This window comes from Myotis davidii, unplaced genomic scaffold, assembly GCF_000327345.1.
Source record: "Myotis davidii unplaced genomic scaffold, ASM32734v1 scaffold53, whole genome shotgun sequence".
Classification (NCBI taxonomy): Eukaryota; Metazoa; Chordata; class Mammalia; order Chiroptera; family Vespertilionidae; genus Myotis; species Myotis davidii.
In genome coordinates this window covers 3503749-3524542 of record NW_006286140.1, presented here as the reverse complement: position 1 = coordinate 3524542, position 20794 = coordinate 3503749, and the positions used below count along the sequence as shown (strand labels likewise).

Here is a 20794-nt window from a genome sequence, read left to right as displayed (position 1 = left end):
TGTAAGTCTCCAGCTATTTTCTTTTTTCTTCTTCCTACATCCTTTTGTATCTGTAATGCTGGGTCTGTTGGAAGTTGAGCTTGTGATTTTTTTAAAAGACAAAATATCATCTTTTCCCGCATGCTCCTGAAACATCAGAGGGCCCATTCATAGATGCTGTTGTCTGTATTTCTCCCATGTATGGAACCAACACACTGTGGTATTCAGGATAATCTGCCTCATTGAGGCTTGTTGCAGATTGGACCCTGGAGAATCAGACGCCTTGTTTCCAGAAAGTGTGTCTTCCTTTTGTGGTGTTTGTTTTGTTTTCCATTATTTCCAAATTCTTGTAGAAGCATGGAAATAAACAATATTCTTCCTAATTATGACCTTTCAAAAGGAATAATTTAAACAGGTTGTTTTTGTTTAGTTACAACATTATCAATTATGCCAACAAGTTTGTTTCTTTGTATCACTATAATCACAGATGTCAGATGCTCTGGAAATTCTGTCTCTTTGTTAACTCTTGTTATTAAAGCAATAAAGAGGATAATTTTAAAGTTTAATTATTTTATGAGTGATTGCTCTTTCTGAATTTATCTGTAATTGGGAAGTCTTTAAATAAAACGAGACTTGTGTTCATTTGCTGTGCTCTCCAGCTACTCCTGTAGGGCAACTTCTACATTCATCTTGTGCAGAAGTTAAAGGAGACCATGGGACACACCTTGCAACATTCAAGCTGCATTTCCATGTTGTCTAAAGAAAATTCATTTTCTCCTTGCCTAACAGGATTATCTCCTCATTGCCTAAGTGAATTGCACAAGGAAATAAAATTGAGCCAGTCTGACTACAGTGAAAGTGTTGTTCAAAGATAGTCAAGAACAGGAATTAAATTGTGATTATGGGTGAGAATGTTCTTAATCTTAGAAGATGTATGCACTGATTTATGTAGATTTAAAGTGCTATCATGTCTGCAACTAACTCTCAAAGGGTTCAGGGGGGAAGAACACGCAAAATACCACGTGCTTGTGGGTGTGGAGAGATTGAGTGCTCACAAATGTGACAAAATGCTATACATGAGTCTGAGTGAAGGAGTGATGGTTATTCATGTTGGACTCTTGAAACTTTCCTCTAAATTCAACATTGTTCAAAAGAAAACATTAGAGAAAAAAATACTTCAGGTCACTAATAATTCTTTCAAATTTGTAAAAATAGTATAAACATGATATAATTGAAGAATTAAGTAATGAATAATTATCTCATATGGTGGCCTATTAATTGGGGTTTATCAGTGATATGTCATTGTTATATATGTATAAGATAGCCCTAGTTGGTCCTCTTAAGAAGCAATCTTTAATTAAATTGTCATTTAAATCCTTTTTTATCTGACAGGAAAACATAAAACTCTTGATGTCTAGTAATAGGATTAGAAGGGACCATTGTCTAATTTGCTATTAAATAAATAAGCTAAATAACTAGAAGCTGCCTATAAATAGATATTATTACTTTGAAACATCTCCATTGAATAAATTTTCATGACCTTTGAAGTGTTTAAACAGAGGGTCATATTTATTTCTGAATTTTCTAAGATTATTTTTTAAGAAGAATGAGCCTATAAAAATCTAGTTAATATGCACTGTGACCCTTTAAAAAAAGCATCAGGAATTAAGAGCTGAAAATTTAATGCACATGTGTAAATATAACATAATGTATGTTTAATTTATATTCCTTATTGGCCTTTGAAGAAAATGGAGCATAAAGACTGGACTGGGGTGGTGGAGAAGGAATAGTAGGTGGAATTGAGAGGAGAAAGGGGAGGGCAGGGGGGCGGGCAGAGCAAAAGACAGGAGAAGGGGGCAACACCTCTTCTGAGGAAGAAAGGTTTAACAGATTTGGGGGTGTTTTTCTTTAATTATGTTTAGTTGATGTAATTTTTTTGCCATCTAGTGTTCTTTAATGATTGATCCCATTAATCATAATTTACAGTTTTCATATTTTTGTAATCTTTATTTTTAGACTCTACTCATGATGAAACATTTGAAGCAACTTATTATGGTGGAAATTTTCCCCCATGATAGAGCAAGAGCTACTAGAGAAATATCACTCCTTGGACCAGATGAAATCAGTCTTTACCAGTATTTTAATTTATTACAATGAAGCTCATACACAGGAAAATTATAGTGAATCATGATCTTTTGAAATTGAGTTTTGGCAAAGCTTGGTTTTTCAAAAAGGATTTTCTTTGTTGTGAGACTATTTTGTTGAGAAAATTGTATTTTATGTCTCCTACTTTTCCATCCTCTGTCATCTCAAATTACTATGGAGCAAAGATCAGAATCCAGCTGTTGAGGTTGCTCTCTGTTCAGGGGGAAATAGCTATGTGTTTCAACTCTAGGCTGATCAGTAAATTCATGGGTAAAATGATAACTGATCCTAATAAGTAAACTTTTTAAAGGCTTTTTGTGTTGTTGTTTTTTACCTTGCAAGATGCATTTCATTTCTTCATAGTATTTGCTTTTCTTTTACCAAAATGAACGCAACAAAAGGATAAAGGATCAGATGAACCTAAGGTTCCTTAGAAGTCAGAGTCTGAACAATTTAAGGAAAATGAACAAAATGCAAGCAGATGAACAATTTTAGGAAAAAGTAAAAATTTCCCCTTGGATGCTTTAAAAGCTAATTTTTGTCTCCCACTTTTTCCAGCCATTACTTTCTCTCTTTTTTTGCATATATTTATTTTTACAGGCATGGGAGGTTTTACTGGGCATTCACTTCTCTTATCTCAGTTCTTCCTGCTTGCTTCTCTTTTTCATTTCCATGTGTTTGTTTTTCTGACATGTATTAATCAAAGTCCACATTATATTGCAGACAGGGCCTATCTCATTGGGGCTGACGTCATATCCACTTCCAGCTCGCCCTTCATTTTGGTTTCTAAGACTGTGTTCTTCAATACCCACCCCCCTCCACCACCTCCATTAGTGATGTATGTGAAGTCCCCAGGATGTCTGTCACTGTCCCCTTGCCAGCTCCTGGATAACAGCCAATCTTAGATCACAGAAGTTTAATGATGAATCCATATCTGTCATGAGCTGGAATTGCTGCAGGGCACATAGTAGGTAACGGCCTAATAAATGTCTGATGGATGAATAAAGAAATGAATGTGCAAAGGAATAGAGCTCATAACTGAAGTCCTTAAGGAATGAAGCTGTTTAGGCAAGCACTTCTGTCCACAGTATAGCCAATTAAGTGTGCAGATAGAAGCATGCATGTGTCCCCATATCCATTAGTGATTACAGACTCCAGCCTTCGGTTTCCCTGGTGAATTCATATGCAAGCTGACCTGACAGGAACTGCTTGCCCTGTGAGTAATCACAAGACTTCCCAGGGAAAAGGATGTCAGATGGGGTTCCATATTTAGCTTCACCTTTAGTGTGAAATGACTCTCTCTATCCTAAGTATTTGAGGGATCAGCTCTCATTAGCATTCATGCTTGAAATATAACCTTACAAAATCTGTACTCTCTCACATTGATTAAGAGCAAAATCATCTTTGACAAATTTTTGGATTGAATTGGCCAGGCACAGTTCTCCCTAAGTCCACGGGTTTCACATTTTGCACACGTTCTCCCATTTCATTGTGTTTTAAGCCAGGTTGCTATTATATAGAGCACTTTAGCAGCCTTGATCTTGGAGACATCAAGACCATTATTCCTGTTGGTGCTGATTTAGTGTTACAGCTGCTTCCTCTTTATGTGATTTAATTTGAAGTTTCAGCCCACCAGGGGGCTATTGGTCCCCACCTATGCAGCTTGAGAGCTGGCTGCTGTTTCTGCTTGGATGTTATTTCCATTCCTATTCATAGTGATTTTTCCCCTTCTATATTCATCTAGCAACAGCAAGGCACTGTTCCAGGAACTTGCTTGCTCTACATAAGGCGTAACGTGGAACCATTTGGATGGAAAAATTATAAATTAAAATTATTCTGTTCATTTTAAAATATTCATATTGTGTTGCTCAAATGCCAGTAACTGGAAAATCATGGATAATGTCCTGTTTTTATAACCTCTTTCAGAGTGTTTTAAAATCTGTTTATGTTGTTACTTAGCCATCTCTTTTCCTGGAGTGGATTTTGTGATAAGATTTAAAAGAAAAAAGGTTGTATGAGTCCAGTGTCTGATGGCATATGTAATATTAAAATAAAGATGTTGCCACTAATTGCAATCCGTTTTTTAAAAAAAATAGAACAGTATTTACTCCATGGACAAAGAATACTTATAAAATTATAAGACTACACAGGGAGCCTATACACATGTTAGACTGTTTCCTCTGAGGATACATTTTCTTTATTATATGAGTAAAACGAAACAAAGGTGTATTACTTTCTGGAACTATGTATTTAATTTAATTTAAGAAAACCCATAAATATATAACACCACTGCTTTTCAAATACTACAAACATCGACAACTTCTTAAATGGAGCTTTTATGTTTTGTTATATCCTGTTTTCTGTGATAGTTGTTTCTTTAATTTCAGGAAATGAAAATCCTATTTCTATCCTTGTATTTCCTGTGTTTAGGTGTGGGTGAGGATGTGCATGTCTCAGAAAGACAAGTGGGGAAAAGGGAACATGTTTTTGTGTGGGTTGGCTAGTTTTTTGATTAAAAACTACATCTCTTAGTGATTGGAGATCTTACTTCATGTATGTTTCTCCCTCTGTGGAACACATTAAGGAAGGGAAGTTCTTTGCTTTTTGCTCCTATATTCTGTTAGTTTTCAGTTTACATTCACATAAAAGCCATGTGTTTTATTTTATTTTTTTTTTATTTCAGAAGCCATGTGTTTTATTTGTTGTCTCTCTTGGCTAGGAATATTTAATGTATGTTTGAAACTCTTCTGTTCCATCAACTAAAAAATGATTTAAAATTATAATTTTAAGATTCTTACCAGAAACGTATACTTCTGGTTGAGGCTGTGGTCTTTCTTTGTGTGCCTTGTGCATGTGTTGAGGTTCTTCAGAAGCATCAAATCACTTCAGCGTGAACACATTTCACAGGCCCATTTTATTGTTTGTTGAGACTTTTTAATCATTTGGCCTTTTCAAATAGGCTAATCCTTTAATTGAATGTGCATTCAGAAGCACTCTGTGTGCCATGCAAACCTGAGTAACTCTTGCTAACTCTGTTTTATTCATTTTATTTAATACTAGGTTATCCAAACGTATTTACTTTCGATTTTTAGAAGGAAGTTAATGTAGGCTGTGTTATTTGAAGTCAGGATTGTTTACAACATCAACAGCAACAAAACATGTAGACATTTTCCTGCCTGAGGCCCCATAGATGGGAAATAGGATGCAAACTGTCAGTAACCAGGTTTCCCGACACAAATACTTATACAGCAACCAACTTCTTTGAACAAAGCCCTGCATTCTGTTCTTAATTGACTAAAGAAGTCAAATTAGAATAGTTACTACAGGAGAAATGGATGCCTCATAATTAATAATTTGTGAGCTAAACCTTAACCACACTTGACATTTTTCCTTGGGTTGGTGACAGGCTGATTAGTGAGGTAACTGCTGATAGTACCTATTCTGTAGAGCGACTGTTCAGTTCTGGGGCTTCTGTTGTTCAATAAAGTAGGTTTTCTCTGTGATGGGACTGCAGCCTTAGTCTTGATCAAAGTGCTTTGGAGGAAACAGGGTTGAACTGATTGGCTGTGAATGTTAATCACTCCATAGGACGCGCTGATAATTTACAGCATTGTTGTAACTCTCCGGTGTTCATAAAATGAACTTAATAAGCCAGTGCTACCATGGGATAGGCTGCTTTTTTTTTTCTGCAACTGAATACCCAGACTGCCTGCATAATAATGCTGAGAAATAGTGCATTAAAAAGAGTGAGCAGCTGTATGATGAAGGAAACAGCTCTGCAACAGATTTGTTCATTATCTCCTTTGATTCACAGAGGGTGTTTGCGAGATATGGTTGACCAGTGAAGACACAGGGGCTTATGGCAGAGATATTGGCACTGATCTCCCCACACTGCTGTGGAAGCTGGTTGAAGTGATTCCTGAGGGAGCAATGCTGAGGCTGGGCATGACAAATCCGCCCTATATTTTAGAGCATCTGGAGGTAAGGAAAAGCACCCCATTTCCACGCTGACACCGACAAAAACCAGCCCAGAGAGTGTGGCAGCCTCGGCATCCTCACATGAGCTTCATTTAAAACCACTTTCTCAGTTTTTGTGTGTGTGGTCCCACATCACCAAGGACGAACTGAGAATGTCAAGTCCCCTTCTTTGTCAGTCTGCACATCTTGTTTTGCTTCCTCCCCATTAATTACTGTTGCCTGGCTTTTCCAGCACTTGTCACAGGCCTTTGTTTCTTTTTTGCAGCCCTTCAGTTTTCCATTTTTAAAATTTGCCTCAATTCCTCCATTTAGAACCCTTGTCTAGTTCAGGGCTGCTAATACATTGCATTAATTTTGCAGCCAACCGCGAACCCCACATTGCCTATCTTACGACTGTTTGCCCTGTCAGTACGGATACTGTACTGTAAGTCTGAGGGTGTTAGGAATTTCATTCCTTTGTCAGGAGACAGTTAGGGGTGAGTAGCATGAAAGAGACATGGAGTTGGTGGTCTTCCATTTGCTTCTCTTGTAATCACTATGAAAAAGGGAGTTGTGATAAAGTGAGATACCTGGTTTCATTTTTATACCTTCATGGATCAGGATGCCTCCCTTCAAGTTGCTTACCGTCAAACTAGAAAACGACGTGTGCACAAATAGCTGTGGTTCCTGATGACAAATGCCACGATACATGAGCAATTAATATGGACAGGAAGCAATCATTCAATGAAAAGGCACATGCTAGGATCCATGACTAATGTAGTGAATAAAATAATTCTATTAGGCCTAAAGTTATAGATAAGAAATTTAATAATTGCTGTTGGAAAGTCATGTGCAAAGTATAAACACAAGTCACATATTTTTAATCAGTTGTGTTCTTTGCAGTTAGTTTATGCAGAAAAATAACATTCCCCTAATTTAAAAGCTAGTGTAGTTGCTGAAATTTAATGCATAAATGCAAATGAATATTCAAAGATTGTTTCTGTTGATTTGATTTGAGACCTATACTTGTTAAGGTTGTTGCTGAAAAGCCTCAACAAATCTCTGATACCAACAGCAGATTTTAGATATTCTGAAAACAGAGTTGCTAGCAACCCGATTGTTAATTATAAATTGTCATGAAGAAATTTAGCAATTTCAGGTTTGCTGTTTACATGTTCCTAGCCAGAATTTTAAGTAAAGGTATGCAATTTATATGTTGACTTTGGTACTTTGGACAATGTAGGGCAAATATAATTTCCTATTTTCAAATAAGTCACAGGCATTTCAATTTTAATTTAACTCTTTGATTCAACACTTGAAAAAGCAAGTAATTATCTGTAAGAATCAAATATGCTGAGACTACTGCAGTCTTGCTGTGTTTGCAGTAGATATGAAACATGCTTCATGAAAACCAGGACATGAGCTAGATCTGTGGTGGAAAGGAATGGAATTAAACCATGACAATACATAGTTAATAAACAGTTTTTGTCAAGGATCAAGGGAACCATAGTACCTCGTCAGAGAAGTTCAGGTAAGGAGTAAACACAGGGGGAACATTGTTTATTGGCTCTGAGAACTAAACAAATACCTCTTGGAGTGAATCCAGCACGTTAATTAATTGCAAGATTGCAGAAACCGATAGCATATTTATAGCTCGGCACCTAAAGTAGTTCTAGTTGTTGACCTCTGGATAGATGCTTCAGGAGAGTGTCGTAAAAATCAACAGAAGATGATAACTACAGCCTTACATTTTACCTGGAAAAACACCAGATATTTAATTCATGGACTGTGGTTAGAATGATCAGCTCTGATTGCCGTGACGTTACCCTTTTTATATTCTTGCTGTAAGATATTTGTAATGTTGGCCTTTCCTCCTATGTTGTCATTTGCCTGGGTCAAGGGCCTTGTCGTATCAATCTCTGGTTCTACCCCACCCAGGAATGGATCAATAAATGAATGAATAAACGAAAGAACAAAAGAAGAGCCTTCTTCATAAAATTAATTGTGAGACCTTAACATTCTGGCCAGAAGAGGCAACAGAAGATGACAAAGTAAATGAGCTGCAAGGGTGAGAGTTTATCCAAAAAAAAGCCACCCATTCTTGTGTACTTTATAAGCAGTTCTGTGTGCCACACCTAGGGAGAAAGCTATCCAAAGGAGACAAATGAAAATGAAACAAGCGAAGCTAACTTCCCAGTGTCCACCAATGGGAAGTCAGAGCTTTGGAGAAACCTTCCCACCTTGGTGTTCTCCTCCTCAGAGTGGAAGAGCCCAGAGTTTGCCATGTTCACAGATACATTCTACCTGATGGGGCAGGTCACCAATTGCCAGAGGCTTCACCGGCTTCCCATCGAGCAAGGATGTTAGGGAAGGGAGTCCAGCTTGATGAACCTGGGCTTGCACTACCAATACATTATATTTCCTCATTTCCCTCTTGCTAAGCTTAGACCACTCGAAAGAAATTACCCGGCTTATCTAAGGAGCGCTGAAGAGAATTCACCAATAAGAAGAAAAAAAAAGGAGACAAGATGAAAACAAAACAAAAAAATAACACCAATGAGTGACAGGTGGTGATTACGTTGACCTGTAGGGAAGAAAGAAGAAACCCACTTTTGAAATAACTACTGGTACTTTAATGCCCTTACAGGGAGGCTTCCTTGAGAATTACATTGGTGTTTCTAGAAGATGCTTCATGCTCAGACGTTAATTATAGGGCACTTCACTGGGCTGTTTTTCTGCTTCATTCTGTTCCCTTCCCATTCACCTGACTCTTGAGATGTTTTTAAAACCCTTTTACCAGCTTACTGTTTTTTTATTGAACAGTTTAAAGGTGTAATCATTTAAAGAAAAATACCAGTTTCTATCACCGTTTTAAGAGTAGTGTGGAAAAAAAATAGATCTGTTGATAATACACATTGTTACATCTTTATAGGAACAGAAAATGCATACTATAGTTATATGCATATTATAGGATGCACTTTTAAGGATTTATCAAGAGTCTAATATTATATATGGCATATTATATAGTAGGTCTTAAATAAATGTGTAGTGAATAAATGGAAGGGAGAGAGAATTCTTAATCCCTAACAGGCAGGCAAGTAGTCAAGTGTCAGGAACATCTACAAAACCTATTGTTAACATATCACTGTGTGTAACAACATGGGATTCATTTTAAATGACTACATAGCTGACAAAGAGATATATCAAGCAAATATGAAAAACTCCCTGGAATTGAAGAGACATAATAATGAGCTTATGTAACACTTATTAAATTTGGGTATAAAGTAGAAGCAATCTATATATCTAAAAGCCTAAGCAACTGTTAGACTGTTTGACCTTTTGATCGGTAGCTATGACGCACACTGACCACCAGGGAGCAGACACCCAGTGCACAGGCATGGAAACATGGAACAAACTGATGAATCTCAGAGGGAAGGGGGAGGGGAGAGGGCAGGAAGAGATTAACCAAAGATCTTATATGCATACTAGAGGCCTGGATCCATGCACCTGTGGGTCTCTCTGCCTGGCCTGCACCCTCTTGCAATCAGGGACCCCTCAGGGGATGTAGGAGAGCCGGTTTCACCCGATACCCGCAGGCTGGGCCCAGGGACCCCACCAATGCACGAATCCATGCACTGGGCCTCTAGTAGGTAAAATAATAGATTAAAATAGTTTGCCTCCTCTTAAAGCCTCTCTATTACTCACAGGCTATAGGTAAGCTCTTTAGCATGAAATCCAGGTTCTTAGGATGTTTCTTCTATCACATCTCACCTCTCCTCCCTTTAGTACCCTGATGATGCCGTGTGTGTGTGTGTGTGTGTGTGTGTGTGTGTGTGTGGTGGTGGTGGTTGTTTTTTTGTGTTTTTTTTTTTTTTGCCATTTTATACTCCTGAAAGTTATACTTCAACTTTTTCTCATTCCACATGTTAACAGTTGGTAATAATGTGTTAATCAGATATACTAATAATTGCTATTATGTGTATAGGCTAATATAATTGTCATTTAGTGGCAAATAAGAGATATTTTCCATGTGTGTTTGCCTTACTAATGATATAACTAAAGTAAATACCCTGGCATACTTTTCTTCAATGATCTCTGACCTTTTAGAAAGTAGATGGCTTGTGAATTTGACTACTCTTGAAATGACATTGCTTAGTATTCCCCTCCCAGTTGTAGGTAGCACATAGCTGAGGTTTAATTCAGACTGATCATAATACACGTGAACCCAACAAGGTGTGATGAGGCCAGTGACAGTGATACAATGGCTATTGCTAACTGGGCACCAAACTTCACTGGTAACTTTCTTCAAGACTCAACAACAACAATAATAATATCAGTACAATATATTGGGTGCTTATTATAATCAAGAAACCATGTTGATTGCTTTACACACAATATGTCTTTCCCTTCTTATAATAAACTAACTGCAGAGATATTATTATCCTCATTTTGTTGATTAAGAAGCCTTATCTTAGAAAGCTTTAATAATTGGCCAAATTACATAAATAGGTAGCAGCTGAATTGTTTCTAATCTCATCTGTCTCTAAAATGCTTTCTATTACACCGTTTCTTCCATGAAGCCTTCCCAGATGCTCCCGGATTCCTTTCCTGCTTTTTCACTCTATCTCAGATATCACTGCTGCACTCCTCATGGGGAGCCGTGATCACTTACTTACATGTACATTCAACAAAACTGTGGTCATCCCGGGGAGAGACTGTCTTGTTCATCTCCACATTTCAGTGCCTGTGATATGTGCACTTACTAAATGTATATTAAATGATACGGTAGCTCTAACTTTAGCTATTTCTTGACTGCATACTTTTATAGTGAAGTAGCCTCATATCTGTGCCGAGGATCTAGTTTGGGAGGAATTTGTGGATGGTTGTCATAAGTGCTTCTCAATTATGAGTCACACTTCTGTGACTAAGGGATGCGTTTTATTTATTTGCTCTGCTAAAATATCAGTGGTAGAGATTATCTTTCAGACTACCTAGAGCAGCTGAGTTCATTGTATGATTATCAAAGTTGTAGGTTATCTAGGCCCTTAGCTTCTTTATTGCTCTGCTTCTTAGTGTTCACTGCTTTCTATAATCTCCATCAGAAATGTCAGCAGTGAATGGTCAAGGAGGAGAAGTGAAAACCAGGCTTCTTGTCTTGCTTTTAGTTTTATGGATTGGATAGTAAGAAAAAGATAGTGAAGCTGTTGACCAGTAAGGCATATGGGAAGTATCTGAGGACTTTATTTCTCTAAGCTATTCGGATTTTCCCTGTGTTTGAATAATTAAAAATAGCTGTTATTTCCCTTTAAGATTCCTGTATGTCTTAAAATCTTGTCAGAGCTTCAGTGTGTAATGAACAACCAGGTACACAGAAACAAGTTGCTTAATGTGGAGTGCAAATGCTTGTTATTAAGGACTTTTATTTCAAATTATGAATAAAGCAAAATGTTTATTTTTAAATTTGTATTACCCTGTAAAATATGGTTGAAAAATATTGACACTTATATTTGCATTGACCCCAACTGGTGTGGCTCATTTGGTTGAGCATCGTCCCATGCACCTGGTGATCAAGGTTTGATGCCAGGTCCAGATACATGCCCCAGTTGTGGGCTCAATTCCCAGTAGGGGGCGTATAGGAGGCAGCCGATTGATATTTCTTTCTTTGATGTTGCTCTCTCTCCCTCTCCCTCACCCTCTCCCAATCCCTTCCTCTCTCTGAAGTTAAAAAAAAAAACATTCACAGTAGTATTACACTATATTTTTTTAGCGTGAATTAAAATATGTAGTTTTCTACAAGATTTATATTAAGTATATTTATACTGTGTGTGTGTGTGTGTGTGTGTGTGTGTGTGTGTGTGTGTGTTATATAAGGTTAACCATAAATAGTGATATTTTAAATGTTCCATCTGTTTTTGGTTGGGCAGTCTTGTAATAACTACAACAAATCAGTTTCTCACTAGCCTTGATTTTTGTATGTTTACTTCTAGTTAATTGACCTTATACTGTAACCTAAGTGTATATTTAGCAAAATTAATTTATCGGGCAAAAGACAATAATCTGTCAAGGACTTTTGCTGCATGGTAATTTATGATCATTAATAGTGTGTTTGGCTTGGCAGACCTAAAAAATGCCTCATAGTTTTAAAATAAGAACAAACCCTGTCCCTGCTGTGTGTATGTTTCATCAAAGCAATATAGCATTTCCAAACTGAAGTCAGTGGTTCGCATGGGGTCTTTCATTTTTTCCCCTTAAGGTTTATACTTTCCAGAATAATAGTAAAATATGCAAACTGATTTTGTGTTGCTGTATACAAACTATTTCCCCCCTTTGATGCATAGAAGGAAATGCTAGATGATTTATGTTGAGCAAGGAAATGGAAAGGAAAAATGCTTTATTTCTTCCATCCACATAGAGCTTATGGGATATGTCAGTGTATCTTTTGATCAGACTGTTGGCACCGGGTTTCTTGCTGATTATAATCATTAGCACTTTACTTCATTCTTAACCTGGCATTTATGAATAGATTTCAAGTGAACCTCTGAAACTGGAAACCAAAGTTTGTACCTATCTGAAAATTCGGGGGAGAAAACCTTCATCAGGTATTAAAAGGATATCCATATCCATAATAAAAAGTTTATCAGGCTTAACTGGGAGCCTAATTCTGAGACCCGGGAGCAGCTCCTCTGGAAGCTAAGATAAGGATGGAAGAAATGCCCAGCCCTGTGTGTCCAATGACTTGACTATTTGTGATAAAAGATGAAATTAACACACTGCTCTTCATAAGCATGCTTGCAGGCTCCGGCCGCCATTCCAACTCTGCAGTCTGTTCGCTCCTTTAATCCTTACTTGTTCATTTGTTCAGCCCCAACCCTAGCTTTGCTCAAAAAGAGTAAACTTTTTTTGAACTCAGTAGCCCTCAAAAAATTTACAAAGTTTATTGCTTCTTTTTTTTTAATTGAATTTATTGGGGTGACCTTACAAGTTTCAAGTGTGCAACTCAATGAAACATCATCTGTACACTGCATCGTGCACCCATCACCCTAAGCAAAGTCTTTCTGTCCCCATTTTTCTCCCTTTGCCTATCTCCACGTAGGCCCCACCCCCTTTCTCTCTAGCTATCACCACCATGTTGTCTATGTATACATGTTGTGTTATGCATACATGTTTTTTGGCTAATTCCTTCCCCTTCTTTCATCCAGCCATCCAACCCCCATACTGTCTGAAAGCTATCGGCCTGTTCTATGTATCCATACCTCTGTTTCTACTTTGTCAGTTTATTTTGTTCATTAGATTCCACATATAAGTGAGATCACATGTCATTTGTCTCTCTCTGACTTATTACTTCTTATTTCTGAGCCTCAAAGCCTCCTGATTACATGCAGGCCATAGGACCCAGAAAAGAAACCATAAACAGATAGACTCAATCTCAAGAGATTACTCGTTGTTGATGCCCTCACAGACACAGTGTCCGCTTCATCAGGAACTTTATTTTTATCATCCCAGATATGTTTTCAGGGTAAATGAACTATTTTGTGGATTAAGGGGTCTCATGTTGAACATATTGAATACCTCTGTCTTCCTGGGGAGCACAATGGAAAATGCCTTTTAAAAATATTTTTTATATGACCATCAATAATTTATACAGGGACCTACCCTGTGAGCTTCATTGTACTCTCAGTTCCAATTTCTAAATTACTAACTGTGCAAGAATATAAATGGTTAAATCACCTTTGGTTATCGTAGAGTATGTTAGTCCACTCTGTGGTAAAAAAAACTGTCTGAATTTCTCAATCACTAATATATTTTTTTCTCTTGCCATTGACCTAAGTTATTGAATATTGCTCATGAAATCCAGTGACATATGGATATTCATTCCTAAAAGAGAGAGTCATTTTTCTGAGAGGAAAAACACAGAGAGATAAAACATGTGTCAAGATGATGAGTGAAAAAGACTCTGCAAATGCTTTATAAAGAAACCAATGTCAGTCCGGCCGGTATGGCTCAGTGTTGAGCATCGACCTAGGAAACAGGAGGTCACTCTTTGATTCTTGGTCAGGGCACATGCCCAAGTTATGGGTTCGATCCCCGGGTGTGTGTGTGTGTGTGCAGGAGGCAGCTGATCGATGATTCTCTCTCATCATGGATGTTTCTATATCTCTTTCCTTCTCCCTTCCTCTCTGAAATCAGTAAAAAACATATAAAGAAACTGATGTCATAGTCAAATATCTGGAGCCATGTCTCTCTGTGTATATATATATTTTTAACAGAGCAGAACACACACACACACACACACACACACACACACACACGTATGTAATTCTAATGTAATTCCAGAATACTTGAGAAGTATGGAAATTTACATATCCCAACTGTGGCATACCGATATTCCTATTTCATCTTGTAGAATTCTAGGATGCATTTCTGTTTATAAAGGAGGGCATTAGATATGTATGTGGCTTAATTTTCATCTTAAAAGGCATTTCACATTGCCATTCCCCTGAATCCTTCATTTTTTTACAGGAGTGACTGAGAAGGTTTCGGTGTCACCTGTCAAAATTAGTATAGTTCAAACTCCACAGTACACCAACTGTGGGTTTTATCTTTCTCATTAATTTAGGAAGTCAGTTCTGCTCAAGCCATTGAAAAGCTGCCTTTGACTTTCCTTCATAAGCACAGAGGATGGCTAACACATGAGGCAATCAGCATAGTGTCCTTTACACTTTTCTTCTGATTCTAGGATTGTTTCTGTATTGATTTCTTTGCTCTGATAGCCTATGAAGGGTTACCGGAGGCACTTGCTAATTCAGCACTTAGTAAAATGAAATTCTCGTATTTTATATCAGGTCCATAATGGAATTTTCAGGTGATTCATGGTGTAGAACAGAAAGGTTGGTAATGAAGTTAATGGTTCATAGAATAGTTGAGGTACATTCTGCATGTTTTTCAGAAAGTAAAGTGCAGTTTCTTAGTTTGCTTCTATTCATTTCTAACCTACTAACTTGTTTGCTGTTTTCAGGCACAATGTGCATCTGTCCTTTCCTCCATAGCTTCCTTTGCCTGCCATAAAAATAATCCACTGAATATGTTAAGCTTTCAAAATTTAAGTTCAGAATTCTTTAATGTCATTTAACAGGAAATAATGATTATATCCTAAATGGGAAACATAAATGTTTTAAAATATTGTTAAAAACTCCTTTATTTGCATGAGTTGTAGAAGAATTATTGAATAGAATATAATGGGCATGAATGGACCATGTATACTAAATCTTTTTTAAAATTTTTTGATTGATTTTAAAGACAGAAAAGGTGAGAGAAAGAAAGAGAGAGAGAGAGAGAGAGAGAGAGAGAGAGAGAGAGAGAGAGAGAACGATTTGTTTTTCTACTTATTCATCCATTGGTTGATTCTTGTATGTGCCCTGACCAGGGATCTATCTTGCAACCTTGGCATATTGGAATGACATTCTAACCAAATGGAGCTACCCCACCAGGGCTTGTAAATCATTGTTAGCATCAGAAGGTGCTACATGTGGGCCAGAGAAAAGTGAGCTGTTAAGAGTAATATAGAAAGTTCTCCAATTACTCATTATTTGGAGGGTGGTGGAAATCCTATTCTCTCTCTTTTTATAACATGTATTTGTATATTTTTAGAAACACTAAAAATTTTGCTATATATAAAGCATTGTTTGATTAGTGAAAATATTGTGGATAAGTCTGTCTCTAATATATGGCAATAAATAATTAACTTTTAGAGTTACATGTTAAAATATATAAAAGTAACTTTTATATCAGTTGTTATTATAGTGTCATATGGAATATGAGCCTACATTTTGATCAATTGAAATTTCAGACATTAATCTTTTAATTGATCTGCTACTATATTTTCAGCCTTCATTTTTTTCTACCTCTACAGATCCTAGTTACTTTTGTTTCTTTATTCCTCTATCACTGCCTCTATATTGGTTTTCTCAGGTGGCTCTAACAAAGTACCACAAATCAAGGGGCTTAAATTAACAAATAGAAATTTGTTCTTTCACAGCTTTGGAGGCCAGAGGTCCAAAATCACATTGTTGGCTAGGGTCGTTCCTTTCTTGAGGCTCTGAGAAGAACCTGTTCAATTTTTCTCTCCTAGCTTCTGATGGTCGCTGGCCATCTTTGGCATTCTTTGCTGATGGACACATGACTGAAATCTCTGTTTTAGTTTTCATATGTTGTTGCTATTTTTTTGGTGTTTTTTTTGTTTGTTTTTCTGTCTCTGTGTCCAAACTTCTCTTCTTATAAGGATATGAATAATTGGATTGGATTAGGGCCCAACCTAATTCAGCATGACCTCATTTAAACTTTATTACATCTACAAAGACCCTATTTTAAAATAATGTGAGTTTTTTTTGGAAATATCAAAGATTTTGCATATTTGGTTGTAGACCATCCCAATAAAGCAAGTATCACATTAAGGTGAGACATACTCTTTTTGCTGGTGATGGATTTTGCCTTCAATTTATTTTTAAAAAAGTCAACTTCTGAGGTCTAAAAAAGCAAAGACCAATAAAATGAGGTATCTCTGTATGTTATCCTACTGCCTTCTGGCCTCTCTGATTTCTGATGAAAAACCAACTGTTGATGTTATTGAGGACACATGATACACTGCTTCTCTCTTGCTGCAATCAGGATTTTTTCTTTGTCTTTCAACAGTTTGATTGTGAAATGTCTAGATGTAGATCTCTTTCAGTTTATCCTACGTAGAGGCCATAGAGCTTCTAGGATGTGTGTAGATGAATGTTTTTCTTTATATTTGTGAGTTTTGTCTATTCTTCAAATATTTTTTCTGCTTTTTCTTTCCTCTCCTTCTGGAGTACACATTGTGTGTATGTTGTTATACTTTATGGTGTCCCACAGCTTTCTTATATACTGTTCATTTTTATTCATTCTTTTTTATTTCTGCTTCTCAGACCAAGTAACCTCAATTGACCTGCCTTCAAGTTTGTTGACTCTGTTCTTCCTGCCTACATCTTTTGCTCAGCCCATCTAGTGAATTTTTAAATTTTAATTCTTGTACTTTTTATACTAGAATTATTATCTGGTTATTTTCCAGTTTCTATCTCATTGATAGTCTTTATTGGATGAGACATCATTTTCATGCTTTCCTTTCATTCTTTAAGCATGGTTTTCTTTATTTCTTTGAACATATTTAAAATGACGACTTAAAGATGTTGTCTAATCAGTCCAATATCTGAGCTTTTGCCATGACACTTTCTATTGACTGCGTTTTATAACATTTTGTTGAAAACTAGACCATTGAATATACCTTTGAATATAACATGGCAGCTCTGGAAATCAGATACTTCTCCCTCTTCAGGGTTTTGTTTGTTGTTTAATCAGTGACTTTTCTTAATTCAGTAAAATCTGTAGTCTTTGTTATGTGTGGCTAGTGAAGTCTTACACAAATAGCTTAGTGGTGAGCTAATGATGGGACAGAGATTTCCTTCAATGGCTGGAACCAATAGGTTTCTCAGGCACATATTGGAGCATGCCTTCAATGCTCAGCCAGGTTGCTTACACTCTATACTTACCTTCACTTCCCGCTTGTTCAAAACATTAGGTTTAGCCAGAGGTGAAAGCCAAGGGCTCAGGTCTTTACACAGCATGTGTACAACCTGGATATACACACAGCCCTAAGTATACACAAGGCCTTCTAGATTTCCAGGAATATGGCTGTGTCTTTCAAAGCCCCCTCTGAACATCACATTCCTTAGCTTTTCTCTGTAAGCTTTTTGTTTGCTTATTATTTCCCCTGTTATTCATAGCCTCAGGCAGCCACGATGTTATACAATTACAGCGGATTATTTTTGACAATTACTCCTTGGCGGGGAAAGGCTGTTCTCATTGGGTGCCAGGTCAAGTTAAACAAGCAAGCCCCATGTGTGAAGTCTTGCATGGAACCAGGTCAAATAATGCCAGTTTTCTGAGACTGTGGCCCAGAGGGAGCTCTAACCCCCTTCTGCCCGCTCCCGTGGCTGCCAGGTTGTTGATTTTCACCATAATTGAAGGCTGTTGGTTTTTAAGGCTACCAGAGAACTGGTGAGTGAGAGGTGAGAAAAGGGCAGGTTTGAAATGACATAGAGCCCACTGTCCTTAGATCCTCCATTTTAAAAAATGCTCTCCAGATTGCTGCAAGCCTTTAGTTAATATTCAGAGTTCTGAAAAAATTGATTCTAACCATTTTTTTCACTGATCTCATTGCTCTTATGGAAGAGAAGATTTTCTTAGATCATTATTCTGTCATTCCTTTTGAAGCTAGTAAATATTATGTTTTAAGGATTTTTTAAAATTGAATTTTTTAGAAAGAGAGGAAGAGGGGGGAGAGAGAGAGAGAGACAGAGAGAGAGAGAGAGAGAAACATTGATGTGAGAGCAGACCATCTATTGGCTGCCTCCTGCACGCCTCATACACGGATGAGATCAAGCCCGCAATCCAGGCACGTGTCCTGAACAGGAATCAAACCAGCAACCTTTTGGTACACGGGGTGATGCCCAACCAACTGAGTCACACCAGCCAGGACAGTAACGATTATCTGTGCCTTGAAATGAGCTGCCTCTATATGTCAGGTCATTAGTGTGGGGTTGAGTCCGTTTTCTTGCTGAATTTTTGTGTTCCATGTCAAAGGTGCCATCAGTCACTTATGAGCCATTTGCCCTCATAAAGCTTTTGAGGAAGAGCTCATGTCATTAGCAGAGATGGACAGCAAAAGATCAAAAGATCACTATTAATTGAGTCCTTCAGTGACCTATAGCAAACATCACCCTCACAGAAAGCACAGGTATTTATGGACTGAAATGTCTGCCTCATTAGATACTCAAAGCTCTGGGCACCACATAGAAGATAATAGTTGCCTTCCTGTGTTTTTGAACTGATTTTGAAAAATTCAAAACCATATTAAATATTATTTTGTCATTTCTATTCTGATAGATAATTCAAATTCCCTGATTACTGTCTTTTATGTTGTTGAAGCTGCTATTGGTCTGAGATCATAAAAATTCTTGTTTTCTTGATAGATGATATCCCCTTTACTGTGCTGTGTTCTATTATCTGTATAGTCTTTGTACATCAGTAGATTAGGCATTTGTTAATCAGGAAGTAGGTGTTTGCTGTTGATGCTGTTTCACTAAATTAAAAGGTTACCAAACTTGCAATTAACAGTTATAAACGCTAAAATTTGCATTAAACTACTCAAAAATATTGTTATTGCAAGAATATTTTATTCCTGGAATTAAAGAGTCATTTCAAATTCTGCAGTAAATTTGTTTTACTATCATGAAAGAAATACAGATTTTGAAGTGCTTCAGTTTTATTACCAACATTTTTGTTAAAAATATCTTTATGGTGTTTTTATTTGTTATCCTTCTAACTGAATGAGTCATGAAGTGTTCACAGAAATAAAAGACCCAAGTCTGAATCAGTTTTGTCATTAATCTGGCAAATTTGTTGACTCATGATCATTCCCTCCACATCTGAGTTTTTCTGAAAAGGGAACACCATTTTGAAGAGATTGAGCTGAATTCGAGTGATTTTAAATTTTCCATTTGAACTCTAATTCTGAGCCTTTTAAAATCTTTCCAAACTCATTTTATTTGATGTGACTTAGAACTTAAATAAAAAGAAAAAAAAATACATTTCAAAAAATTGTCGTGCTATTTCATGATCTGGTATTTGGTGTGAAACTCTTAGATTGACAGTTGTTGTATCACATTATATAACCCTGTGTCAGAGAGCCCTGGAAGAGAAAGGCTTTCTATTTCTATTGGGAGCACAGGGAATCACTTGCTTGACTTGTATCTTCTACCCAACACTTGAGAGAATCACATTTCTTTTGGAAATCATGGCCCTCCACACTTGCGAATGTTTTTCATATTGTAAATAATGCAGTATAAAAGTGAAATTTACAAAAACCCTTTCGCAGAGATCTCTCCGTTTTTCAAGAAATGATTGTTCTGCATATAGACTCTTCTTGTTTCCCACCTATGGCTCTGGAGAGCAATTGGAGATCATGTTGGTGGCTGACTCCAGGAGGCCTCAAACATATCCCTGTAGCATCACCCTTCATCATTCCGGGCTTGGTGCACTCTCTTTGCCTTTATAAGTCTCCTAGGCACCAGCTACTCTTTCTTTGTATACTCTGTTTTATCAGTGGAAGCCAATCAGTTTCTTGTGTCCCTCCCTCTCAGAGTCCTTACTATATCTGGAGAGAACTTTTCAAAATAAAGCAGGATAAACAATAACTTCTGTTCCTCTTGCTCTTACCATAAACCTAGTCTACCTTCACTTCCGTTTATTTCCTCACTTTCAGGTACATTTTATCAGTGAGTTAATACATGGATCTCAGTGTGGCATATCTTATGGGCCTCTTTTGTCTTAAGAAAGCATTCTTGATTTTAGAACTTTAAAAAGAGTCATGAAAACACAACTGGGTATTACTGATTGTCATGGCCATTTAAAAAAAAATTGTTGTTGATTTAAGAGAGGAGGGGAGAGGGAGAGAGAGAATCATTGATCGGCTGCCTCTTGCACATCCCCTACAGGGATTGAGCCGGCAACCTGGACATGTGCTCTGACTGGGAATTGAACTGTGACTTCCTGGTTCATGGGTTGAGGCTCAACCACTGAGCCACCCTGGCCCAGCCAGGGCCTATTTTGTTGTTGTTAATCCTCACCCGAGGTT

General features: G+C 37.2%; 1 protein-coding gene across 5 annotated transcripts in view; it reads left to right on the top strand.

The window, feature by feature from the left end:
* The window catches only part of CDKAL1 (CDK5 regulatory subunit associated protein 1 like 1), a 681380-nt gene that overhangs the window by 417729 nt on the left and 242857 nt on the right, over positions 1-20794 (top strand). For all 5 annotated transcript variants that reach the window (XM_006757272.2, XM_006757271.2, XM_006757274.2 and 2 more), the window contains one exon: positions 5939-6105. In XM_006757272.2, the coding sequence (XP_006757335.1) occupies positions 5939-6105 (167 nt within the window). The remainder of the gene's footprint in view (positions 1-5938; positions 6106-20794) is intronic.